Below are 26,114 nucleotides of genomic sequence, written 5' to 3' on the forward strand. Positions count from 1 at the left end.
AATATTTGAACGAAATGTGCTTATATTTTCATTCAGGCAAATATTTCGCTACCCTGCCTGCAGCATTAGGACCCCCTTAAATTACCTTCCCTGGACGCAGCGCGATCCCGTTCTGCGGATGCTGCAGTCTTTGAGGTAAAGGTGAACGGACTTTGTATTTTTGTGTTAAATACCAAAAACACAGTTTAGTGCCATCTGTTTACATTTGTTGTGAAACGCCGACAGCCCGTGCGTTAACGCGAACCGAAGAGCTGCAAAAAGATTAGGCGCTTATGGCCTCGCCCTCGTGGTCGTAGACACATTTAGTCCATAGACCAACATGCTTAATTGAATATGACTTGATAATATTATGTTCATTGTTTGCTAATGTTTACTAATCCTGAATGTTGTCGTGTTAGGGAACCAAACTGCAAAGAAATGGGCCGAAGCGCCAAGAACCTCCATGTAAGTATGAGACTGCAGCATTTTAATTTTCTTTCAGGGGTTTTCAAACTGGGTCCCGGGGACCTCCAGGTGCCACAAGTTGAAGGGATCCGTGGAAGAGTTGAGAGAAAAGCAGTGTAAAAATCAATTATAGTAATAATATTTAACTAAATAAAATTATTAAATAAATGTGATTTTGTATATATTAAATTCAAATTACAGTACTATGTTGAGAAGTACTATACTGAGAAGTAATGTTACATAATAGAAAATATTTTTCCCCAAATAATATTATACACCTATGTTCACTGCATAATTTGGGTCTTTATACATACTTTTAAATTGCAGAATCATATTTGGGGGTCCGTGGCATCTAAAATATTGAAAACCCCTGTTGTCCATTATTGCATGTAATGATGATTCATTAGACTAGAGTCTCTGATTTACCCATGAAGCTCTATATAATGCACTGAACACATGCAGTACAGCTTGTTCTTGTGTAGAAGTGACTAGGATGTTCCTAAATGTTAAAATAACTTTTACAGGTTGGATGGGAGAATACGATTTTGCCAGGAAGCTGATGTTAACTGTTTACGACCAATGGGTAAGAAATAGTTCATGCCTATGAAAACCTTTAACAATTTCTTTTCGAAGGAAAACATTTTGTCCGATTATCAATTATTGCATGTAATGATGAATCATTAGACTAGAGTCTCTGATTTACCCATGAAGCTCTTTATAGTGCACTGAACACATGCAGCACACCTTTTGATTGAAAAGAAGTGACTTGGATGTTTCTATAATATTAAAATAACTTTTACAGGTTGGATGGGAGAACAAGATGTTTCCAGGTAGCTGATGTCAACTGTTACCCAATCAATGGGTAAGAAATGGTTTATGCCAATTAGGGTTGGGTATCGTTTGAATTTGAACAATTCCGATTTCGATTCCTTGTTTCGATTCCGGTTCCTAACGATTCTCGATTCCGATTCTTTTAAGAGGCAGGGTCAAAAAAAGGTTAAGATATTTTAAATGAGCTAGCTAACCAACGGTCTTTCTGAAGGAAATAGTCTGACCTTCTCCATCAATTAATTCTATGAACTTTTTACTTTTTATGAACTTTAATATGAATTTCTCACAGGACTGTTTTCAACTACAATATAAATATCAAATCTATAAACTTGAATATAAATATTATAAATTATGAATATATTGAAAACACATTTACACATGAGTGTATGGCTGCATTTACACTGCAAGTCTTAATGCACAAATCCGATCTTTTGACCATATCCGATTTTTTGGCCAGTGTGTTTACACTCACTTTAGACGCGACTGGTATCGATATCTGTTTACATTAGGCTACTTCCTGCCCCAAAATGATCATCACTGATACTTTTAAATGCACATAGTAGATCCTTGGGTTTTGAATGGCCGTGCTATTAAAATTATTTATATAATTCATGGAGTGGCCATGATTAGCCTGTCAGAATGGATAAGTTAACAGCTGTCATGGGTGTATTGCAGCGCGAATTCTGACTGAACGGATATAGACCGGAAAATAAAGGTAATTTGTGTTTTTGATATTTTATCTACATTTATTAGTTTTAGAATTCCGTTTTTTTGAATGAATTCGAGCGAGCAAGGGAGAGAGCGCGCGCGTGCGAAGCTGCTGAATACCGGTATATGTGTGTGCGCAATTTCTTTCATGTTAGACAAAGTTCCCACATTAATATTGAGCTGCGAATTTTTAGTGCGAGTGCATACATGCACGTCTGCTTCATAATACAACATTGAAGTTATATTTTAGTGAGCAAACGTGCCGACCTCGCCGTTTGATGGCTTGGAATTACAATAGGAATCGGATATGCGTGTTTAGACATAGGTTGCATGTTCAGAGATCGGATATGTATCGGATTTAAAACCACATTTGGAAGTGGCTCAGATCGGATACAAAAAAAATCGGATCTCGCGTGGATTGCCAGGCTGGGGGTCGGAGCCAGAGGAAGAGGCAGCGGAGGACAGTCGGTGCAGCGCATCAAAGACATTTATATATTTCTACTCCATGAACTCGGAGGTGCTTTATCATGTTTGACGTGCACCCTCCTATGCACGAAACAATCTTGCCGCAAATGTTGCATTTTGCCGAGATTTCGTTCTATTTAGAAAATTTATGCCACACTTTGGACCGCTGACGCACGCTATCCATGTTCGACTCGCTCTGTTATGCCAACACTTTCGGTGGACGCTTCTTCGTTGATGTTAAGCGGTTTCTTCTTCCAGTCGGCGGACTGGGAATCGAAACTAGGAATCGAAATTTAAACTTTTGAACGATTCCGGGAAAATCGCAAAGCTAGTCCCGGTTCCAATCGATACTCGATACCCAAGCCTAATGCCAATGAAGATCTTTAACAATTTCCTCTGAAAGGAAAACATTTTTCCTACTGTCAATTATTGCATGTAATGATGATTCATTAGACTAGAGTCTCTGATTTACCCATGAAGCTCTTTATAGTGCACTGAACACATGCAGTATGGCTTGAGATCAAGTGATTTGGATGTTCCTAAACGTTAAAATACTTAATTATTTTTTTTACAGGTTGGATGGGAGAAATGGATGTTGCCAGGTAGCTGATGTTAACCCGTTACCCAATCAATGGGTAAGAAATAGTTTATGCCTATGAGAACCTCAAACAATTAGTCTTTCTTTTCAAAGGAAAGCATTTTGTCCTATTGTCCATTATTGCATGTAATGATGATTCATTAGACTAGAGTCTCTGATTTACCCATGAAGCTCTTTATAGTGCACTGAACACATGCAGCAAACCTTGTGATTAAATAGAAGTGACTTGGATGTTCCTAAATGTTAAAATAACTTTTACAGGTTGGATGGGAGAAGAAAAAAAGATGTTGCCAGGTAGCTGATGTCAACTGTTTACAACCAATGGGTAAGAAATGGTTTGTGCCAATGAAAACCTTTAACAATTAGTCTTTCTTTTTAATGGAAAGCATTTTCCTCTATTGTCCATTATTGCATGTAATGATGATTCATTAGACTAGAGTCTCTGATTTACCCATGAAGCTCTTTATAGTGCACTGAACACATGCAGTACAGCTTGTGATTTGAGTAAAAATGACTTTGATGTTCCTAAATGTTAAAATAACTTTTGCAGGTTGGATAGGAGAAACCGATGTTGCCAGGAAGCTAATGTTAACCGTTTACAACCAATGGGTGAGAAATAGTTAATGCCAATGAATCTCTAACAATATCCTCTAAAAAGGAAAACCTTTTGTCCAATTTTCAATCATTGCATGTAATGATGATTCATTAGACTAGAGTCTCTGATTTACCCATGAAGCTCTTTATAGTGCACTGAACACATGCAGCACACCTTTTGATTGAATAGAAGTGACTTGGATGTTCCTAATGTCAAAATAACTTTTACAGGTTGGATGGAAGAAGAAAAAAAGATGTTGCCAGGTAGCTGATGTCAACTGTTTACAACCAATGGGTAAGAAATGGTTTGTGCCAATGAAAACCTTTAACAATTAGTCTTTCTTTTTAAAGGAAAGCATTATGCTCTATTGTCCATTATTGCATGTAATGATGATTCATTAGACTAGAGTCTCTGATTTACCCATGAAGCTCTTTATAGTGCACTGAACACATGCAGTACAGCTTGGGATTGAAAAGAAGTGGCTTGGATGTCCCTAATTGTCAATATTTTTTTCAGGTTGGATTCCAACAGAATGGTTGATGGCAACAGTTGACAACCGGTAAGAAAGGACGTGTTTCTTATTCTCATGACTTTGCAAGTGTGGCCCATGATGAGTTCTAACAACTTGTTTCTTTTCAAGGATTTCAGCAAAAGATTTGCAGCCAACATAGATGTTAAAATGTCTTGAGCCCATGATTCTACATAAAGGTTGGTGTTGTATCCTAACAGTGCTGATCTTTTATCAGTGATGTGCAATGATGATTCAATAGACTAGAGTCTCTGATGACAACATGAAGCTCTACACATTTCTCTGAGCACAGATTTTGATTATGAACATGTATTTGTTATGAAGAACTTATTGACATTGATTTTTTTTTTTTTTTTTTAGGTTGACGTGATACCAGAATTACGTGCCAAAGATGGGTATATGCATGTGAATGTGCAGATTCGTGTAAGTAATGGACCAATAAACCTAGCTTTGGTTATAACTCGTGTTAATGATGAATGCGTAGTTCGGTTACACTGAAAGTCAATGAAGTAACTTTCTCGCGGCGCACTGAAACACTGACGGACAACTGATACACTTTGTTTTCCTCATTTGTAATCTAATGCACTTGTTTTCTTTTAAGGACAGCAGCCGAAGTCATGTCAGAAGAGGAGTTGTGATCGGTTTGCAGCACAATGGGGAAATGTCAAGCTACTTCGTAGTATTGTGTATCAATTTAAACAGTTGTTTCAGTGCTGTTGTATTTCCAAGGACAGTTTGAGGAGCAACTGCTTAATTGTTTTTCACTTTCCAGTTCTTTTGTAAACTGCACTTTCTAATTTGAGTTTACTTTTACATTTTAATAAAAATCACAATTATATATTGTTGTTGTTTTTGTTGCATGTAATGGTATGCCTTCATCTTATTCATGTTGCTGGATAATGGATTAATATTAGTGCAAATGCTCTCAAATGCAGTCATTTTAACAGTACAGTAGCATTCATACAATGTAGTTGATTTACACCCTATACCAACGTAATTTAATTTTGCAATGGTTTAAACCTTTAAAGTATGAATTTGGTTATTCATGTAATATCTGGTGTGCAGCCTGATTTAAAAAAAAATTGAGATATTAAGAATCAATTTGTATAACACTTCAAATAAAATGGATTTGGTGAATTCTGCATGTAATCCCACTGATTGATCGCGATCACACAGGACTCTTATTATGGAAACTTGCTTTTGTTAGTGGTGGCGTTTATCATATTTCACTTCACGCTACTTCACTCCCTAAATTTTTTTTTTTTTTTTTGCGGCTGGTCTACTTTGTAACAAACGCGCACGACTATTAATAGACTTTAATAGTTCACACGGACTGCAGCAAATCTCCAGAGTGAAGGTCATTGGGTCAGTGATGACAATGTAATGATTTTGTTCTTCACGTACTAGTGCGTAATGACGCCAGATTTGTGACCGAATCTTTATTCTGAGTCGGATCTTTTCAATGAATCTGTTCATGACCTACAGTCAGGTTTGACCAGAGAAGAGTGAAAGAGGCTGATTAAAATCTGAAATTGAGCTTTTTTTTTTTTTTAGCATATTTCTCGTATGAAGTAAAAGTTGTAGTATGAGACTTCGGATTCGGAATGGCATATTAGTAACTTCTCTTATTATTTAAAAGCTTTCGTCTTTCCAATAAACTTGGCATTGTACACAAATATTGTGCACTCTCTAGACGAATTGCTTATTTCTGTATTGTCGCTTTGTATAAAAACGTCTGCTAAATGCAGTAATAGTATGTTATTCCACATTCAGCCCGCATGGGTGATTTGTAACGGAAAAAATCGCAATGAATAGCATTATATGCGTACATAACATATGGCTTTGAGACGCTTTCGAGCAAGGAGGGACCACGAGATGACACAATTCAAATGAACCATTTGAAAGAATCGATTCGCGGGAACGAGTCGGATTTCCCATTACTAGTCAAGTAAGCCAGCTCCTTTGCACAGACAGTTTTAATTACATTTTCTCAGTTATCTCTGTCAAAACGCTGGGAATCTCTTGGAATTAACGTACACTGGTCTCTATTTTCGCACTCTATCTACAATTGTTTATTTGTTAAAACGTTTAAGTTTGTGCAGTGCAGTGCGGACGGTATGAACAGGAATGTGAAGCTGGCGTCGATAAGTGATCGTAACTGTTTTTGCATCTGAAGCAGAGGGACTGTGATGTCCTGAGGATGTAACCGTCAATTATTATTATCTATCAAAGATTTCACGTCGGAAGTATGTTTGATTATCCGGTCGATAGTGTTTCGCTGTTCGACATCGACACAGTTTAGCGTATAAAGTTGTGGAGTCGATCGGCTTGTTCAGACATGCTAACCGACGCCGTTTCGCCCGAGGAAAATATTTGTAGACCACAAAATATATGAGACCCTACTGCCACAGTGATATTTTTTGTTTTTATTTTTTCATTTTAATTAACTTATCTTCCTGTCATCGAGTGATTTGCAAGGGTGTGGTCTGTAAGTTATGTTCTGGTTCGTTTGTTAATACAAACACGCCTTAATACAGGTCTGTTGAGGTGTCATTGTTTAGATGCCTTATACTTGTGGCAGTGTAAAACTTTATATGTTATCTTAAAGGGACACTAACCGTCGTTTTTCACGTTTTAATAGCTAACGTATATTATTAGATTAAGAAATACCTGTTCATATTATTGCTTAATGCTACAGTTAATTACAGTTTAATTAACAATTATATTAGCCTTTTCACAGACTGCCACTTTATTCATGTTATAGTTTTTTAATTTTCCTATTAGTGCATTATAAAGTAATAGTGCCGACATGACCGCAGTTGTAGGGCGAGTTTGGGGGTGGGTCAGTCCAGTGAATCTATACTCGTCCTGGGGCAGTAAGACCAAACCAGAGAAACCCGTAGCAACGGACAGTCAGATTAAAAGCAGATGGAGTTTATGGGGACTTACTACCTGGGTTTGGAGGGGTGACAATACCAAAAAGGACCAAAAGACACAAGCTGAGGAATTCTGGGAGACCGAAGAGAATTTTAAGCCTTTGGAAGTAGAAGAGCTTCGGGCGATGAGTCCTGATGTTGAGACTGAGAAAGCAGCGGCCCAGAGCTCCTCACGCTGGTGGAGGAGAATGCTTCCATCCAGATACTTCTTTTGGCCCCGGTGGTCGACGTCCACCGGGCTCCGGCAGCAGAAATGTGCCGGGTGGAATGAAGGTACATGGGACTCTGATGAAGTCGACGGGGAATCAGACTATGGGACGCCCCCGCCATCCCCCACGCCGCTGTCTCGGCAGGCATCAGCATTTCGCTTCTTCTCTCGCTCGTGGACGGGGGAAATTTTGCCTGAACACTACAACATTTGCTTTAATTTCCTCCGCCACCTCTTTGATTTGTTTGTGGTGGGCTTCCTGAGTACTGTGTCCCCTCCGACCAAGATCATTTTGGACGTGCTGGGGGTGCAAGGGGCTCTGAAGCTGTGGCTCCATGGGATGGCCATGTTTCTGGTGTCATCTGTCGGGATGGCCGGACTGCTGTGGGCAGTACAGGAGTACCTGCTGCAGTTTGCTTTCATCTATGGTATCGTGCAAGCCCTGGTCATCTCTGTCAGCGTACGCCAGTGTGAGGCTTTGGCAGAGGAGGATGATGGGAAAGGTGACGGTGAGGTCAATGAGGGTGAGGAGGAACAGGACGACATATGGGAGCAGAACAAGCCACAGCAGACCACTGACGAAATCAAAAATGGAGTTAAACAAAGGAGTTGAAGACCTAGGAAAAGTGAGGTAAAACTGGGTAAGTAGCAGTTTCTGCCCATGGAGCTTGTTTTATTGTTTTGCCTGTGCTGTTGTCAAGGAAAAGACTTTCCTTTTATCTAGTTATGCATTGTATGAAGCTATCCAACCCTTAGTGTAATTTGCTAAGCCAACTATCACTTTTACTAATCGTACCTGGGGTTATGGGTTTGAAGAAATCCTTAAACCCTTGTGTTTAAGGCTGAACACAAAAGAAGATATTTTGAAGAATATGTAATATATATAACAAAACAGTTGATGGAACCTTTAACTTCCATAGAATGGTAAAAAACTCAATAAATCATAAAAAAAATGGGGCATATGAACTGTTTGGTTACCAACATTCGTTACCGACTTGTTTGGTACCATACAGGTTTGGAACAAATTGATGGTGAGTAAATGACAGAATTTTCATTTTTGGGTGAACTGTCCCTTTAACATAAGTATTAAACTTTGGTGCGCAACGTGTCCTGCAGCATTTATGCTAGACATCAAAATATACCTCAAATCTCGAGGCTTGTTGAAGAGAGGTGTGCCATTACTCTCTAATGCCGCGCACACGCTTAACGATTGTAAGGCCGATTATGAATGTAAATTGATACTTATGACTGATCGCGCTCAAACGCGTTCAGTCAGAGCCAGTTGCGTTCAGTCTGTGATTACAGTCGGTGTTCAAATTCCATGTGTAAATATATAAATCGGCTCCAGTCAAAGGAAACAATCGGTTTGTGTGTTCAGTTCAGTCTTAGAATGTTTCAGCTAATCGTTAGGTGTGTCCCCGGCTTAAATCAGGTATTCTCAGCTGAACATCTCTGCATAAAATATTCACTTGTACTGCCTTTTAATTTAATATTTCTATAATTTAACAACACATTTGTATTCACGTTTCTCTGACAATGGTTAACCCCCTGGAGTCTGATTTGGTGCCTGGAGAAGTTTTGACATGTATGCATGGAGGCATGAATCATCATGAATAATGGGTCATTTACACCTGAGAAGACAAAAGAATCACATAATAATGACCTGAAATGACTTGCATAATAATGAGCTCTTTCAGTCAGGTAGGCTGTGAAAAAACCCTCTGTGATCATGTGGTGTATATCAAACATACAGAAAAAACAGCAATACTGTGAAATATTATTACAATTTAAAATAATGGTATTCTATTATATTCTTTAAAATATAATGTATTTGTGGGATGCAAAGTGTCTGAACAATTATGTTACCTCTATGGCATTTCATATAGGCTTTTAGCTTAAAAGCATGCACATTTGGAGAAATATTGATGGATTCTCATATGTTTGTCAATTTTCTATACAGAGGAGTAATATTTATTCAGGATTTATTGTCATTACTATGAGCGCTGGATACTGTGTTTTCAATTCATACTTGCAGCCGGAGGGCGCTCTGTGCACCTTTAGTCCACAAATGCCTGCTAAAGAAGAATAGGCAATCCAGGAACTAACCGAACTAACAGAGGACAGAGATCGCTAACTATGGCTATTCAAAACACTTTTCAAAACAATAAATACACGATTGAGACGATGAATGCATGTATTGACGGAATTTGCGTCTGAATAGCGCTGGCTCCGTGGGCGTGGCCACATTAGTGGATAATGAACTGAATCACGGATTTCAGACATGGCTCTCTTGTCATACAGATTACATAAACAGAGAATATTTGTTTTCTATTTGACTTACATGATTTAAAACCTGACATTTCAATGTTTCTTTAGACATAAGTTATAGGTAATTAAATAATTTTTTGGTGATCAGTATTCACTAAGTTACAGTTCATTTTCTGAGAACTATCAGATTGGACTTCGTTCCGAGGGAGACGAGAGATCACGCATCATGTTAGTTTTCTTTATTTTGCAAAAAGCACAAGATTTTGTTTTTACTCTGAGTACACAAATAAAAGAAGATATTCCACAGATTAAAATGGTGTATAACTCTTAATTGTAACATTGAAAAGTATTTTGAGTCTCTTTCACACTGGTAAGAAAAAAAACCGCGGTGGTATCGCTGGCGATACCTCAGACCTCAGAGTGTTAATTAGTCGGCACCAATAGCCTTGTGGGCAGCATGCTGACATATAGTGCAGTTGCACTTCGGGCATCCCGAGTGTGAGTCCCGGTCATGGACCTTTCCCGATCCCGTCCCCCTCTCTCTCCAACTTCATTTCCTGTCAACTTCCTGTCCTGTTGTAATAAAGGCAATAATGGCAAAAAAAAAAAAAAAAAAAAATTTTTTCGTCCCATATACTTCACCCTAGCAACTGGCAACACTGGCAACAACCCACAACACCATGGATTTTACTCATATTTTCAACAGAACATTCAGTTATGAATTACAGTTTGATTTTTTAGAAGGCTATTTCTCTGCATCATGTTTTTTTTTTAGAAGAGTCTCAGCCTTTCCTGTGGGGCTTGTGGTTTTTTATGTTTTTCAACCAGAGAAAACAAATGTGACATTTTCATAGAGCTGTGAAACCTGCTAGGGGTTTTAAGCTGTACATCATTTCCCTGCTGATATGATCTCTGGGGGAGGACAATCTTTGTAAATGCATCTAAGACAAAGAGAGTGAATGTTTATGGGGGTGTAAATTATATATTGCCATTGTCTTTATAACAATAATAATAATGTGATTTTTAACCCTTATGCTGTTCAAAACTCTAACACTTTTGGGGTTCCCACCTTCCCGGTCAAAAATTGCTTGTAAATCGCCCGTTATGCTATATTATCACCAAATGTTGGATTCAATCTTTTTGTCAAATTGTTTTTGTTTTTTTTCAATTAGAACAGATTTTTACATTATTTATGGATAATTTTGTTAATATTCTACAAAATATTAATGTTAACTAATGTTTAACCAGGAAGTTTTGAAATGCTTTTATCTTGTACAAAATGGAACAAAGTCCAGTATCACCAAATATTGGATTCAATCTTTTTGTCAACTTGTTTTCTTTCTATTAGGACAGGTTTTGTATTTATTTTTAAAACTGATTGGGTCTCATTCATGAACATTCGTAAATATACGAGTAAATATGTGAGTGATTTGCGCGTAAAGAGACCTTCCCGAAAACTCTTCTCCTTATTCACAAATAGTGAAATGTGTGTGTGTGTGTTAATGAATTCCAATCAGTTGTAAGTGGGACGCGCGTGCACGATTCTCAATTACCATAAATCCCGCCCATTAAATCCGACTGACAACTATATATGGGCATCATATTATGACACCAAACGAAGGATTTTGGCCATTTGGGGCCATTTGTTGCCCAGCCCTATTGAAATCAATTAATTATTTGATTAAAGTGCTCCGTTTGCAGATAATATTACTGGCTCTCACAATAAAAGTAAAAATAAAAAATTTATGTAATTACTATATATAATATTTTTTCAAAAAATGCTGTGTAAATATATACCTTATTAAGGTGAATTAAAATGCAGCCTTATTAATGAGCAAAACGTTGGGATGTTAAACGCACTATTTACGCGTGGCTGGGAGCAGGTGTAGATTTCTTTCGTACCAACTAACATTTGGAAAATACGAACATTTTAATGAATCCGAAAATTTACACCAGAACCACTTTACACACAATTTACACAAAAATTCGTTCTGCTCGTGTTTCATGAATGAGACCCGTTGATCGTAGGCAAAAGCCTATAATACTCAAAATAGTTTATTTGTGTATGCACAGTTCCGAGGCCTTTATCTTTGCAAGCACACATGTGTATGTGAACATGAACATGCTCCTTATTTTCAATCTCACCTGTTCATTTTCAATGGATGGCCATTTTTGACCAATATAAGCTCAGATCAATGAGGCCACCTACTATCAGTCAGTTTAAATAAGTTTAAAACCTCTAAGCTATTTTTGGGAAGTGTTTATACCCTAGCCTGGTAATACCAGACTCTGCTACTTCACTCTGCTTCGTAGACAGAGTCTGGAATGGCATAATAGAGAAGTGTTTTCTCTCTCGCTAGGGGGCGCTTGTCTGAAGTTTAAAATCATTGGTTACCCGTAAGCCAATCAGATACGTTTAGTTATGACGTATGTTATGCGCCTGTACAGCCGCATCGAAGCACAGACATCATGCATCGAACTCAAATCTATGATTGAACTTCCACAGTAAACCTGTTGTAAACACATGATAAAACAAATGTTTATCAAACACTCTTCTTGTTCTGGCTTCAGTTTGAAAAATAGTTGAATGTTCTCCATAACAGAGCGAATTGCATCCCGTGTCTCGTTTCCCATTTCCGCGGTCGTTTCGGTTTTCGATTTCTCTAACCTACAATGTAAAACTCGGCGCTTAACATCTACGTCACGGCTCTCAGCCCACCCTCTGTTCGTTGATTGGCCCGGCTGTTTCCAGACCGGTGGCAAACAGAAAGCTCTGACGCTGTATCAGACTGAGTACAGAAGCGAAATGAAATTGAGCGGAAGTAGGAAGTCTGACGTAGTCAGGCTAGTTATACCCTGCCCTGGGTGAGCGAAGTCAGTAAGTTTTAGTCCAATGCGATAACATTAACATTTTTGGGAAAAAGAAAATCCTTTCCAGGTCAAAATTACCCAAACACAGCACGAGGGTTAATTTTTTGAACAGATGTAAACGTTTTGACCTCAATTGCTTAAAGGGATGATTCACCCAAAAATCATCACCTTTATGTTGTTTTAAACTCATGTGACTTTCTGTTTGGCTTTCACAGAAAAAGAAACTATGAAGCTTGTACTGCTTTTTCTTTGCCATGCAATTACAACGAATGTTTGAATCACCTTTCAAAAAGCAACAATCATACAAATAGTCATAAAAATAGTCTATACAACTCGTTTTCTATATTTAAAGTATTCTGAAGTCATACAAAAACTCTGCAACAGACAGACCCGAATCTAAATCAATATTCCCTCCAGCATAGCTCAACATCAGAGCAAGTAAATTATGGCAGGATTTTCATTTTTGAATGAACTGTTCCTTTCAAGTTAAGTAGAACACACAAATATCTATTATCATATTGCATAATGCAACTGTCATTAACCATCTGTTTCTGTCACAGGTTGCTGACAGTCCCGTACCTAGATCTCTCAACACCGACCACCAACATCTTACAATGAGGGATTGAAGAGCACCCTAAATCTACCAGCATTCTACCAGAATTTTTTTCTTTTTTTCTTTCCCAAAACAATTTTGACATAGAACACCAGCAGGAGAAGTGGATGAGTAAAACACTAGAATCTACAGCCACAGTGATAAAACAACATCTGCCACAGGACATCATCTACAAACCTGAAGAACCAGCAATGATTGATTGTCAGGGAATTTCACTGAGACTTTCAGTGGAATATTGTGTGATTCTGAAGGGTTATGCAGTGAAATGACTAGTTGTTTGTAACAAAACATTCATTTTATTTGGTGATTAACACCTTTACAACACCACGCTGTAAGTAATGCAAATCCGCATGTGTCACTTTATTCGTAGCTCGATGTTGCCTCTAACGGAGTCTCTGGACTGTTCATTTCTTTAATGTGCTCTTCTGTGTAATGGATTGAGTCCATTATACCTCTCATCCTTTATTCAGTCCATTAGTCCACTCACGGACAATCTTAGTGAACTTTTTGAGTGCAATTGGATGCTAAATTTCAGAAAAATGGCTTAAAACACTTTTTACACACAGCAAACCTGCTCACTACATTATTCTATACTTGTATTATTTTCATTCATTCAACCTGTTCGTGAAATCACGACTTCCTTATGTCAATAGAACCACTGTGTTTGACATATATTTATGTATGCTTCATTACTGCATTAACTGCATGTCTTGATTGATTTCAGATGTATTGTCATTCTTATTTGCTTCATTTATATTTCAGTTGATTATCCTATCTTTTGTGCCTCATGATATCTGGTACTTTGGCCAGTTCACAGGGAATTATGGGTAATGAAATTAGAAGTAATTTTGCACAACTGCATACTGAAAGCTTAATATCTAATGCTTTGTTGCACAAACGTGTCTCGCGCTTGTAAGAATAGCTTTCTCCTCCTGAATGTGTTCCACAGATAGCGTTTTATCTATGCATGATACTATAGAACAATGAAAAACTTGTGAAATGCTTTTCTTATGTTGTGAATGGCTTTTTTTTTTTTTTTTTTTTTTTTGGTACTGGCTCATCAATTTCTTGTTTTTTCATGTCAGTTATTTAAGCATTAAAATATAGCGCTAGATTTGTTGGTTCACTGCAACCTTGGGCAATGCAAGAATATGCATAAGGTTCTTAAAAATGTGTTTTTTTTTTTATTTTTGTAAGCCTATTGAAGTGCGGGCCACTGCTGAAACCAGACGGCTGTGAATAGAAATGTCTGCTGTAGAGTGAAATGGATGACAGCTCAAGGATAGAAGTACCTAGGTTGTGGGACACATAGAGATCTACATCTACAGCTTTTAAGTGCTGCACACTGAGTCTTTAATAGTCCTTACATCTAAAATAAACTTCCTTTTCCCATATTTCATATTTGGAGTATGTTTGTCTATGTAGTGACTTCTATGAACTGACACAGATGGATTCAGTCCATCTCAAGTGGTCCAAAAATTCATTTTGGTTGTACTGATGTTTACGTAAATCTCAAATCTAAACAAAATTTGTTGTGTCATTAAACAGATGGCCACCATGGTTATTAGGAAAATAAAAAATGGAACACTTGAGATGGGTTTTATTAGCAGTGTTGGGGAAAGTTACTTTTAAAAGTAATGAATTACTATACTGCATTACTCCCTGAAAAAGTAACTAATTGTGTTAGTTACTTTTTATGAAAAGTAATGTATTACGTTACTTTTGCCTTTTTCTCACCTGGGCTGGGCTTGCTTGTTTGATTTTTAACAAAAAAATAAATGAATACAATTTTTATTTTTGGCAAATGTAAAGGCTCTTTCATATAAAAAATGAAAGAATAAGCTTTAGGCTAAAGCAACGTTATACCTGATTTCTCTCAGGCCAGTCTATAAATGGGAAAACAAAGTAACTTGTGTTACTTTTTTGAAAAAGTAACTCGGATATTTTGTTGTAAATCTAAAAGTAATGCATTACTTTACTAGTTACTTGAAAAAGTACCCCTAACACTCTATTGGTGTCAGGGTTTCCAAACTTTTTGAACAATTAATGATTTTTCCAGTTGTTCATATTTAGAATCTATATATAAAAATCATTTGATTACACTCTTGAGAAAATTCTATACAATATATTTTAGAGCTGAGCAGAAAAAGGAAAAATATTTCCACTATAGAAATTTACGTTTAAAGATTTTATTCATTTCCGACACTTCTCCAGGCCTGGAAATGACAGTTTTACGTTCCCTTATATTTCTAATATTATTATGTATATTATATTAAATCTACAGCAGTTATTTTAGTATAATTTTATAGTATGTATTTTGAAATGTGCTTTCATTCAAATTATTTTATTTTTTTTGTTAAATTTTTAGTAATTTTGTTTGTTTTTTTTGTCATTTTTACTATTTTTTTGGTAACACTTTACAATAAGGTTCATTAGTTAAACATTAGTTAATATATTAACTAACAAGAACTAACCAAGAGCAATACATTTTTTACTGTATTTACTAATCTTTGTTAACGTTACTTAATGAAAATAGTTTGTTTGTTCATATTAGTTCAGGGCATTAACTAATGTTAACAAGATTTTAATAATTTATTAATAAATGATGAAATTAACATTAACAGATTAATAAATGCTGTATAAGTGCAGTTCATTATTAGTTGAACCTTATTGTAAAGTGTTACCATTTAAAAAAAAAAAATACATTTAGTTTTAATTAATTATGTTTTAGTAATTTTAGTATTCCAACTTATTCAAAACTTTTTCTATTTTAGATAGATGCCAAAGCATCATGTCTAATCATTGTAAAAAAAAAAAAACAGTTTTAGTTGATGATAAAATTCATCCACAGCTCCATTCAGTGCTGCTAATGTATACTTAAATAATGATTGTCATTTTACACATGACCGCTCTAAAATGTTTTACCAAAGCTTCTTAGGTCAATTAATAACGCATCAACTGAATCATTACATAAATACAGATATGAGGACCGAACAGAATCAGGAAGGGAGTCAAACAGTGATGAGACAATCAAGTTGCCATTAAGCATTTAATAGATATAAACAACATAATTTAACATCTGTTTATTCATGTTAAATCCACTCTATGACCTTTTCTATGTACATACAGGTGCGTTTACAGTAAAGGGACGACAGATGCATGTGAAGGCTGGGATACAGATGACTGATGGGAATCAACTGTAAACTGTATCTGACATCGGTGGAGAGATGATGCTATGTGCATTTTGGTCTTGTCCAGCATTCTGTCATGCACCTTCCCGTGCTCTTTATAACCACATATAATCAGTCCTTAAAGCTCAAGTCTAACTACTATACACCATGCTGATAGCATGCACCTCTCCCACTAATAGTTGGATTTTATACCAATTTCTGCTAAATAAAAGCAGCCATAGTGACCAGGATGACATGAGGCACCTTACATGTCAAAGGGTGATCTTCTCAATCACACACACCAAACAAATTCTCCCCTGTATTTCATGTAAAGCATGAGAATGAAAGGATAACTGCCAAATCTACACATTTTCAGATCAGTATCCCACTGTTTAATTTCGCTGCGGTTTCATTTTCATCAGTTTAGGGTAATGACCAAGGTGCCGTTCTCACCTCGCATTCAGAATGAATTCAGATGTTTCTCAGTCCACTTTACTAAACTTTTTAATGTCTTTTTATGTACATGCCGAGCCTCTCACTAGCCTGATTGTCAGAGGGGAGTCTCACTAGATCTCAATCAAACTTATGAAAAATAATGGAGATGATTTAATGCACCCTTGTTAATATATTCAAAAAGGTTGAGTTCCTGAAATCTCATTTATTGAATTCACTATAGCACACAACATTTACTACGCTTGAATTTCCTGAAGTGGTAAAGTGATATGAAGAAATACTGCTGCTAGAATTGTGACACAGCAAGGCAAATTACATTTGATATAAAATTCCTTTTTTATACTGCATTTATTCCTTTTAAATTCGCAAGGAGGTATAACCTTCCCGAATTATATTTGAAGGTTTTTAATTCATTAAAATATTGTTTGTGGACACAGAACTGGTAAGATGAAGTTAAAGTTAAACACAAACAAATAAATATAGATTTTACAAAAAGAAATAAAAACCAATGTCCTATGTACAACAAATATCAATTTTCCGCAGCATTCAGATCACAAAAAAGGTTTAGTCTTCCCAAAGTCATCACACTAATGACCACGGGAAAAGGAATCACATTGCATTGCTCTACAAGCTTTCATTCGTCAAAAAGCTTTCGACACCCAGTGATGGTGTGATGTAATTCAGTGTGAGTGAGGATGAGGGATTATGAATGTAGTGCCGCCCGTTACCCTTCGCTCCAAAACGACTCCCATTATCTTCTAGTGAGGGTTTGTTCCCCCAGAGCTAGGTGGCGTTGTGGTCCCTCCGCCCTCCCTCTGTCCGTGGCCTCTTCTCCCATGTCCCAGAACGCAGTGCGCACTTCCGCAGCCTTCCTCGTCATCCCCCTCGCTTTCCGAGGAAGATTCGCCGAACTGTCGGGGCTTCTCGTAAATACAGCAACCTGGACATATCAAAGTGTTTTTAGAAGACCGTGAAAAACAAATACGCTGAAGACGTTCTATTTCAAGAAATGAGACATTTAAATCGGCTGCTTTGAACTGATGCAGGTTGTTCTAAACCTGATTTTCAAGGTCAGCTATTTTAAAGCTGACTTGAAATGGCCCAGATCTGCTTGTCCTACACTATTTTTCCAAGTATTAAGCAGAATTGGTGTTATACAAGAAATTCTCAATAAATACATAAATTGAACGACCATCCGTAAATCGGAGCGCCACACTAATAAACCCAGACTCACACTTTGAAGACCTCCGGCCTAGATGTTCATTGTCCACCGTGTCACTGGACCACTCCACTTTCTTCTCCGTCTTCCTTTTCCTGAGCTTGATGGTCAAGCTTCTGCCCTCCTGAAACCATCATATGGTGAATATCAGGGCACGTTTACATGACAACGATGTATTAAAAACAGAAAAGTTTTTCCTTTGTGTTTTTCGTGTGCAGAAGACAACAGTCATAATGAACCCCGTTCACACGGATCCAAGAAAACGATAAAAAAAGCTGAATTATGCATGCCAGGCCAGTAGGTGGCGATGTCACTTTGTAAAGAAACATTATGAGCCAATAGACTGAACATGTAATATGCATGCGCATGATGTCACCCACGCTTTTGTAGAATGCATCGGTATTTTTGTTTTCAGGCGCCCAAAACGCCATTGTCGTGTAAATTAATGCCCAAAATGCATAAAAAGGTTTCTGTTTTCAGTTTGTCATGTTAACGGCCCCTTACAGACATTATTCAACGTTGTTATGGTTATGAGCAACCATTAATAGCTTTGATGATAGCTAAATCTATCACGGCAACCATAGTTTCTTTCTGCCATAAAACTAATTTGTGTTACTACTGTTAAACCGCGATAAATTAACATGGGATCTTACTAGTATGTACTATGGTTACAACAAGGTCTGTTAGACATACACCACAGCAATACAGTGTATTCTTCGAATTACTGTAGTAGAATACCATGTATTACGGTATATAAATCATATATTCATGGTAATCATTAAATATTATCGTATAACCTGCAAGTATATTTTGTCAAACATTATGAAGACAATAAAGTGTAGACAGCAATTGTGATTTTATATTACATACATATTTAAAAAATTATAAATAAAATATACAATTGTACATAAAAAAATACTTCTATAGTACAACCATTTGATACTAACTGTAGCATAGTACCACCAAGTGAGACACTATTATAGGTTTTATTCATATTTTTAATTTTTTTTTTTTTTTTTTTCTGTTTTCATTTTAATTTTTTTGTTGTGGAAATTGTATGTGTTTTGTTATTTTATTAAGTTAACATTTCTTTTATTTCAAGTAACAATTTTGCTTTGTTTGTCTTATGATTTTAGTTATCTATAATTGGAACTATCCCAGTACTTTGTAAGTGCTGTAAAAAAACCTTTCACATTTTTTCTATCATTTTTTAAGGCAGTAACAACACCAGTTACTGTAACTAAACTGAAAACAGTGCTTACCATGGTACAATTTTCTAAGGTGTATATGTTAAAAGATTAACAGGTATATTTTCGTTGTGATGGGGGTTAACTTATGATCATAACACTGCCAAACCAGTTGAGCACATAAACCCTGCTGTTGACATGTTGACTACTAAACAGGCCTCATGCTGGTATCTAGTTAGTCTATTTAAACTAGTCGATATGCTAACTATAAAACGATTAGTTATTTAAAATAGGTCTCGGTTCTTGTAGCTGAATTATTCCGTGCAAGTGTGGTTAGTGATGGTGTCTATAGAAACTAGGGCAGGATACCTGCTGCGGTGGAGGTGGTGTGCCCGTCTGAACGGTCTCCGTTATCGTCTCACTCGATGTACGTTGTACCTCCGCCATAGCACTGATGAAACCCGAATAAACCTTCCCAGATGCGCTCGATCGACGAAAGTCTGGTTCAATTTAGAGAATATTAAAAAACAAATATTCAGTTGTCGGTTGTCGTGTCAGAATGTCGAGCTAGACGCTATGTGAACCTGTGATGAATGCATGAGATGAATTTGCACTAGTCTAATCACTCATCGGAACGACGCATTTATGGACGGACCGGTTTCTGAAGTTGACTGTGTTTCAAAAACTAGTGAGCGGACTACCTAAACTAGATTTGTGGAATCATAGTTACGTTTGAAGTCAGCTCAGCTGAATTTTTATGTCTACATACGCTGTTTACTCGAAACACGCCAAACAATTAACGATCTCAGACAGCGCAAAAGCACACTTGACGCGTAGCAATGCGGTCTAGATAGGCAGCTTATTAGCTTTTGAGACGCAACCGTTGAGTGTTCCTCTATAAACTATCCGACAGGAAACAGCGGACGCTACAAGATCTTATATATCGAGAAGGAAATATAATCCACTGTAATTAAACTTTCATTGTTCGCAGCTTTTTGATTTGTCACTCATGTGTGTTTTTAATCAAAACATTTTAAGTTATACATAATTTTAGACCTAAATATAGCAGTGGGAAAAATCAATGCCGTATCCGCAATATGTCTGCGCCCAGTGACTGCACACATCGAGTGAAGGTACGTTCCTTTTATCTGTCATTTACAATATGCTGGTTTTCTCTGATGATCATAAGATTAGATGTGTAAAGAATGCCTTTAATGAAGTTGCAGAACGCATTTATTCATAATATTTTCATATAAACGAACCTTATCAACTGTATCGCTATCAAACCGCTTTTATTCTGCATGTTTGTTTCACATTTTATTTGTTTTTGTGTTGTTGTTATACCATTGCAGTAAATGCTTAGCATATTGTTCCATTGTATTTACATTGGTACTCCATGCAGTGTTATATATATATAATATGTGTGTGTGTGTGTGTGTGTGTGTGTAATATTTCGAATATATTTTATTTTGTTTTTAGGTTTATTGCAATTACCTAAATTCTATATAACTCCAATAATTTTTATTTTATTTTATTTTTTTTTATTTTTAGTTCTTAAACATATTTAAGTCAGTTGCTATTTATGAAATAAAATATAAATTGAGATGAAAAATTCAAACTTCAATATATATATATATAAGTTTGAGTTTTTCATCTCATGTTTATATTTTATTTCATTTCATTTTAATATAGTTGTAGTTAACAAGAACAACACTGACTCCAAAGTACATGACAAAAAATACAATGGTGTCATGTCTTAAAAAAAAAAAAAAAAAAAGATTTATTACTAATTTTTAAATGTGATGCACAAATTAAATTGTTGTTTACTATTATTTAGCCAATTTTTGGGTCACATTTTGACAAATTTCCTTTGTCTTTCTACATTAGATTGATGCTTAAGCGCTCCAGATTTCAGGACATGTGGAAGTGTGTGCATGTGGTGTCACCCAGAATCTGGAGCAGAGATCTACAGAGGGCCTGGAGCACATGGGGATGCAGACTCTGCTCTCAAACCCCATCTAACACACAGCCTTCACATCATCCCAGGGCACAAGCCGAGAAAGCCAAACGCAGACGAGCACGGGAGAAGGCCATACTCAGTAGTGTGGGTTATACATAATTAAAATAGTGCACATTTAATTTGGTTTAAAACCATTCAAGCCTTATAACCCTTTAACCCTTTTAGGATGTGAATGATGTTGGACTGAGCTGGTCAGATAAAGAGAAAATAACCTATAATGCTGCACTCTTACCTGGAGAGAAGAAAGGTAACAGATTGCTTTTCCTCCTCTTCTTCTTCTTCTTGTGTTACTGTCCATTGAAGCTCTGGATGGTTTTTCCACTGATGGAGTTTGTGTCTAATGCAGTTATTATAGATGCTTAATGCTATCATCCCTATCTCTGTAATTCCCATGTCTCCCAAACATCCTCTCTTTTAGACACCACTCTGCCCTTCCCACAGTCCTACAGCCCAGAATATGTGGAGTTTGGCTGGTATCAATGGTGGGAGAAACAGGGATTCTTCAGTCCTGAGCAGCATGTAAAGGAGCAGTTACATCTCTATATACTGTACATTTATATATTCTTCAATAATCTGTTAATTCAATAAGATAATCAGAAGTCTAAACTAAACAATATGTCTAAATGATGTCTAAAACTTTAGCAGCACTTATCGTGTTTATTGCCTCTTTATGATTTTTGCACATATTAGAATGTTTTTAACCAAGTTTTTTTTTCCTTATTCTTCAGAGTAAACAGCCCCATTCTGTTGATAAATATTTCTCCTTATGTATTCCACCGCCAAATGTGACCGGCACTTTACATCTCGGACATGCACTGACAGTGGCTATAGAAGATGCTTTTGCTCGCTGGTACTATTTTAAGAAACCTCCTTACATATACAATTCATCAACGATACATACATATAAAAAAAATCTATAAATGGGCATTTTGTCAGAGTCCAATATTATGTTGGATATTATAATATTTTGAAAAAATGTTGTGTTTTTTCAAATTTCGACCGTTCAGGCGACGGATGCAGGGCTACAAGGTGCTGTGGGTTCCAGGCTGTGACCATGCTGGGATTGCAACACAGGTATCCCATCTCTACATATGTGAAATGGCAAAAGAGGATGCTGAGGTGGCATTTTCTATGTATATTAGCTGCTTAGAATACTCTCTGACGTGCCTGTGTGTGTTAGTCTGTTGTGGAAAGGAAGCTGTTGAGGGAACAGGGGAAGTGCAGACAGGACTACAGCAGAGAGGAGTTCCTCAAACAGGTCTGGAGATGGAAAAATGAGTGAGTCTGCGTCTCTCCTTTTTTGCTGTCCTTATTTTCTGTTTATATGTATAGAAGCTTGTTTCTGCCAAAGAATAAAAAATAAATCAGATAATTGCGACTTTTGATCTCACAATTATGATTTTTGTGAGTTGTGGTTAGTGATTTGTGACTTTGTGAGTTTATATCTCACAATTTATATATCTCACAAATCTGGAAAAAAAAAAGTTTGCAGTCTTGTGAGAAATAAAGTAAAAAAAAAAAAAAGAAAAAAAGAAAAAGAGTGGCAAATTAGGATTTATAATTCACAATTGCAAGTTTATATCTGACAATTGTGGGGGGAAAAAGTCAGAATTGCAAGTTAATATCTCACAGTTTGCAAGATTGTGAGAAATAAATAAATAAAAATGTATTCTCGCAAATTAGGACTTTATAATTCGCAAGTGAAAGTTTATATCTCACAGTTGTTTGAAATAAACTTGCAATTGAGTATTATAAAGTGTGAATTGCAAGAAAATACTTTTTCTCACAATTCAGACTTTATAATTTGCAATTGCAAGTTTATGTCTCACAGTTGTGAGAAATAAACTCAATAAATTGAGTATCTTAAAGTCTGAATTGCGAGAAAATACTTTTTCTCAGAATTGTGAGTTTATATCTCGCAATTGCTAGAAATAAAATTGTACAGAATTGTGAATAAAATGTTGCAATTACATTATTTATTTATATCTGATTCCATATATATCAGTCTTTCAGTGGTTTACGGCCTGCTTATCTATTACATTTTCCATTTCCATACGGTAACTGTTTAGGGATGTCTTTTTTAATTCAACCTAAATGTTTGGCTTTATGTCATTTTAAATGTCTTTTTTTTTTTTCTCTCCAGAAAGGGAGATGAGATTTATCATCAGCTGAGAAAACTGGGTGCATCTCTTGACTGGAGCAGAGCCTGTTTTACGATGGACCCGGTAATAAAAAGGATTTCCTCAGTTCACATTGGCTTTGTTTGGAAGAGCATACTACTGTGGTACTGTATTCCTGCAGTATGTGTACTGTGCACAGTATATATTTTGTCTGTATGTATAGGAAATCTAGATAATATCCAACAACATTTGCAAAAATGTGCATTAGACAACAGTAGCACACACAGCACTGGTTAATGTTCTCAAAAAACAAAACAAAAAAAAACAAACAAACAAAACACTTTAACATACTTTTAAAAAGAGTATTATTATGTAAATCATGGGTGCCCATTCCTGTTCCTAGAGATCTATCAAAGCCAGATGAAGGCAATCCTGCAAGGTTAGCAACAACAACAACAAAAAAAAAAGCGTAAAGCCTGCTAATGCTGTGGTACGCAAGGAAGAATACCAGAGGCCTTTTTTCTAAAAAGGATGTCAATGGAAGAGATATCCAAAATGAATGTTTAAGAGCAAACATGTTGAAGATTAGCCGATGGAATGTCGATTCATTAAGTGATAAACTATTTCCTCACAAAAGCGGTTTATTCAGCGTAGTGAAGCATCTCCTTCATTGACATCCATTGGATCAGGGTTGGGCCCCCCTGATTTAAATATACTGTAATATATGTAATATACTTTACATACAGTTCACACTTAATTATATTCTTGTAATATTATCTGACACTTAATTACATGTTATTTGCATTTAAATGAAAATGTATTATAGTTCACATTTATATTAAATGCAATTAGCTGAACTTTTTAGACCCACTTAAATAGAACCTTAATGCCCCATTGTATGCAATTTCATAATAATTGAAATGTGGTTAAAGTTTACTGCCGAATATACTGACAGGCATTTATGGTAAACCAAAGTATACTGTACTTTAATCTAATTTCTATTGAAACTTTATGTCATGTATTTAAATACAGTATATTTGTAATTACACTTTTGTTATAATTAAGCTGCAATTTAGTACATTTACAATAGACTTTAAATGTAATATTGAATAATACAGTTAAAATTATAATCAAGTACTTTACATGTGCTTTAGTATGTTAGTCAACACATCAAAATAAGTGTACTTCTATAATGCATGACAAAAGATTACTAAAACATAATGATTTAAAATGTACTTTAAAGTAAAACTTTTAATTTGACATTAAAGGTGCCCTAGAACTTTTTTTTTTAAAAAGATGTAATATAAGTCTAAGTTGTCCTCTGAATGTGTCTGTGAAGTTTCAGCTCAAAATACCCCATAGATTTTTTTTTTATTAATTTTTTCACTGCCTATTTTGGGGCATAATTAGAAATTCAGATTCTGGGTGACACCACATGCACACACCGATTCAGGGTGTGCGGCCCCTTTAATTCTCGTGCTCCACGCCCCAAGAGCTCGCGCTTGCCTTAAACAACATAAAAAAGTTCAAACAGCTAATATAACCCTCAAAATGGATCTTTACAAAGTGTTCGTCATACAGCATGTCTAATCGCGTAAGTACAGTGTTTATTTTGATGTTTACATTTGATTCTGAATGAGTTTGAGGTTATATGCTCCGTGGCGAACAGCTAATGCTACACTGTTAGAGAGAATTATAAAGAATGAAGTTGTGTTTTCTGCATTATACAGACTGCAAGTGTTTAATAATTAAAAAATAGCGACGGCTCTAGTCTCCATGAATACAGTAAGAAACGATGGTAACTTTAACCACATTTAACAGTACATTAGCAACATGCTAACGAAACATTTAGAAAGACAATTTACAAATATCACTAAAAATATCATGTTATCATGAATCATGTCAGTTATTATTGCTCCATTTTTCACTATTGTTCTTGCTTGCTTACCTAGTCTGATGATTCACCTGTGCACAGATCCAGACGTTAATACTGGCTGTCCTTGTGTAATGCATCGGTCATGGGCTGGCATATGCAAATATTGGGGGCGTACATATTAATGATCCCGACTGTTACGTAACAGTCGGTGTTATGTTGAGATTTGCCTGTTCTTCGGAGGTCTTTTAAACAAATGAGATTTATATAAGAATAAGAAAACAATGGAGTTTGAGACTCACTGTATGTCATTTCCATGTACTGAATTCTTGTTATTCAACTATGCCGAGGTAAATTCAATTTTTGAATCTAGGACACCTTTAAGTGCAGTCAATGTTGTCTGCTCTCTTTACGTACACTTAAGTGGTCTTTTATTTAATTAATATTATATTACCTGCAAGTACAGATTTGTTTAAAAAAAAATCCTTTAATATTTGACGTACACTAAAAGTGCATGTTCAATACAGTTAAGCACACACTTTTTTTCATGAGTGTTTTCATTGTGGCGAATGAACCAGAACTGTTATCAACTGCAATTTTCATCCATCTCAGGGGATATTTTGTCTACAAAATTGTATTAAACATATTAAACATTACATTTTTCTTTGTAGAGTTTCAGCAGTGCTGTGACTGAGGCCTTTGTCAGGTTGTGTGACTCTGGGCTCATCTATCGCTCAGAAGGTCTGGTCAACTGGAGCTGTGCATTAGAGTCAGCCATCTCGGATATAGAGGTGCATCACTGGGCCAAAAAAATGTGTAACAACACTAGCAGTGCCACACATTTCTTGTAGACTAAGGCATGATTTGATGTGTTAAGGTGGACTCAAAACAGCTGTCTGGCAGGACTCTTCTGTCTGTTCCTGGTTATCAGCAGAAAGTAGAGTTTGGGATCATGGTTACATTTGCATATCCTTTGGAGGAACAGGGTAAGTGGACTTTTTTCAAT

At 36.2% G+C, this 26,114-nt stretch overlaps 3 protein-coding genes, 1 long non-coding RNA gene and 8 other non-coding genes across 17 annotated transcripts in view; 11 read left to right on the top strand and 1 right to left on the bottom strand.

Moving 5' to 3' along the window:
* The first annotated feature begins 79 nt into the window (after positions 1-79).
* LOC137037616 (uncharacterized) lies at positions 80-5,226 on the top strand. 4 transcript variants are annotated; one of them, XR_010897297.1, is made up of 12 exons: positions 80-135; positions 399-444; positions 969-1,027; positions 1,247-1,306; positions 3,023-3,083; positions 3,308-3,371; positions 3,597-3,655; positions 3,872-3,935; positions 4,158-4,200; positions 4,282-4,349; positions 4,531-4,593; positions 4,777-5,222. It is a non-coding gene; the product is annotated as an uncharacterized lncRNA (long non-coding RNA). The 4 variants fall into 4 exon arrangements; XR_010897298.1 differs by having other exon boundaries at positions 106-444; positions 4,772-5,226; XR_010897296.1 differs by having other exon boundaries at positions 106-444; positions 4,777-5,221.
* On the top strand, positions 833-899 carry LOC137002282 (small nucleolar RNA SNORD52). The gene has a single exon (XR_010891814.1). It is a non-coding gene; the product is annotated as a small nucleolar RNA SNORD52 (small nucleolar RNA).
* Positions 1,110-1,176, top strand: LOC137002289 (small nucleolar RNA SNORD52). The gene has a single exon (XR_010891820.1). It is a non-coding gene; the product is annotated as a small nucleolar RNA SNORD52 (small nucleolar RNA).
* Positions 2,883-2,949, top strand: LOC137002283 (small nucleolar RNA SNORD52). The gene has a single exon (XR_010891815.1). It is a non-coding gene; the product is annotated as a small nucleolar RNA SNORD52 (small nucleolar RNA).
* Positions 3,172-3,238, top strand: LOC137002284 (small nucleolar RNA SNORD52). The gene has a single exon (XR_010891816.1). It is a non-coding gene; the product is annotated as a small nucleolar RNA SNORD52 (small nucleolar RNA).
* Positions 3,460-3,526, top strand: LOC137002286 (small nucleolar RNA SNORD52). The gene has a single exon (XR_010891817.1). It is a non-coding gene; the product is annotated as a small nucleolar RNA SNORD52 (small nucleolar RNA).
* Positions 3,737-3,803, top strand: LOC137002287 (small nucleolar RNA SNORD52). Its single transcript, XR_010891818.1, has one exon. It is a non-coding gene; the product is annotated as a small nucleolar RNA SNORD52 (small nucleolar RNA).
* Positions 4,024-4,090, top strand: LOC137002288 (small nucleolar RNA SNORD52). The gene has a single exon (XR_010891819.1). It is a non-coding gene; the product is annotated as a small nucleolar RNA SNORD52 (small nucleolar RNA).
* LOC137002280 (small nucleolar RNA SNORD52) lies at positions 4,393-4,459 on the top strand. The gene has a single exon (XR_010891813.1). It is a non-coding gene; the product is annotated as a small nucleolar RNA SNORD52 (small nucleolar RNA).
* An 874-nt stretch (positions 5,227-6,100) lies between the features above and the next one.
* c15h6orf47 (chromosome 15 C6orf47 homolog) lies at positions 6,101-14,452 on the top strand. The gene is made up of 2 exons (XM_067411300.1): positions 6,101-7,955; positions 13,014-14,452. The coding sequence occupies exon 1, from the start codon at positions 6,980-6,982 to the stop codon at positions 7,925-7,927; it is 948 nt and encodes a 315-aa protein (XP_067267401.1). The 5' UTR covers positions 6,101-6,979; the 3' UTR covers positions 7,928-7,955; positions 13,014-14,452.
* Positions 14,453-16,096: 1,644 nt separating this feature from the next.
* On the bottom strand, positions 16,097-19,728 carry ppp1r11 (protein phosphatase 1, regulatory (inhibitor) subunit 11). The gene is made up of 3 exons (XM_067411209.1): positions 19,465-19,728; positions 17,924-18,032; positions 16,097-17,629 (listed from the first exon to the last, which is right to left on the bottom strand). Exons 1-3 carry the CDS (start codon positions 19,540-19,542, stop codon positions 17,448-17,450), a joined length of 369 nt encoding a protein of 122 aa, XP_067267310.1. The 5' UTR covers positions 19,543-19,728; the 3' UTR covers positions 16,097-17,447.
* A 294-nt stretch (positions 19,729-20,022) lies between these two features.
* The window catches only part of vars2 (valyl-tRNA synthetase 2, mitochondrial), a 32,862-nt gene continuing 26,770 nt past the window's right edge, over positions 20,023-26,114 (top strand). The window contains exons 1-10 of one of the 3 annotated variants that reach the window (XM_067411206.1): positions 20,023-20,228; positions 20,983-21,199; positions 21,281-21,362; positions 21,534-21,634; positions 21,844-21,965; positions 22,123-22,189; positions 22,296-22,393; positions 23,259-23,340; positions 25,780-25,899; positions 25,986-26,094. In XM_067411206.1, coding sequence (XP_067267307.1) covers positions 20,987-21,199; positions 21,281-21,362; positions 21,534-21,634; positions 21,844-21,965; positions 22,123-22,189; positions 22,296-22,393; positions 23,259-23,340; positions 25,780-25,899; positions 25,986-26,094 — 994 coding nt within the window. In that variant the 5' untranslated portion in view covers positions 20,023-20,228; positions 20,983-20,986. Of the gene's footprint in view, positions 20,229-20,982; positions 21,200-21,280; positions 21,363-21,533; positions 21,635-21,843; positions 21,966-22,112; positions 22,190-22,295; positions 22,394-23,258; positions 23,341-25,779; positions 25,900-25,985; positions 26,095-26,114 lie in introns of those variants that run through there. The other 2 variants (XM_067411205.1, XM_067411207.1) reach the window with 2 other exon arrangements.

This window comes from Chanodichthys erythropterus, chromosome 15 (assembly GCF_024489055.1).
Source record: "Chanodichthys erythropterus isolate Z2021 chromosome 15, ASM2448905v1, whole genome shotgun sequence".
Classification (NCBI taxonomy): Eukaryota; Metazoa; Chordata; class Actinopteri; order Cypriniformes; family Xenocyprididae; genus Chanodichthys; species Chanodichthys erythropterus.

Coding starts and splice junctions, on each gene's coding strand:
- c15h6orf47 (XM_067411300.1), top strand. CDS start 6,980: ATGACCGCAGTTGTAGGGCGAGTTTGGGGGTGGGTCAGTCCAGTGAAT.
- ppp1r11 (XM_067411209.1), bottom strand. CDS start 19,542: ATGGCGGAGGTACAACGTACATCGAGTGAGACGATAACGGAGACCGTT. Junction 18,033..19,464: donor CACCACCTCCACCGCAGCAG/GTATCCTGCCCT, acceptor TGATGGTTTCAG/GAGGGCAGAAGCTTGACCAT. Junction 17,630..17,923: donor AGGCCGGAGGTCTTCAAAGT/GTGAGTCTGGGT, acceptor TGATATGTCCAG/GTTGCTGTATTTACGAGAAG.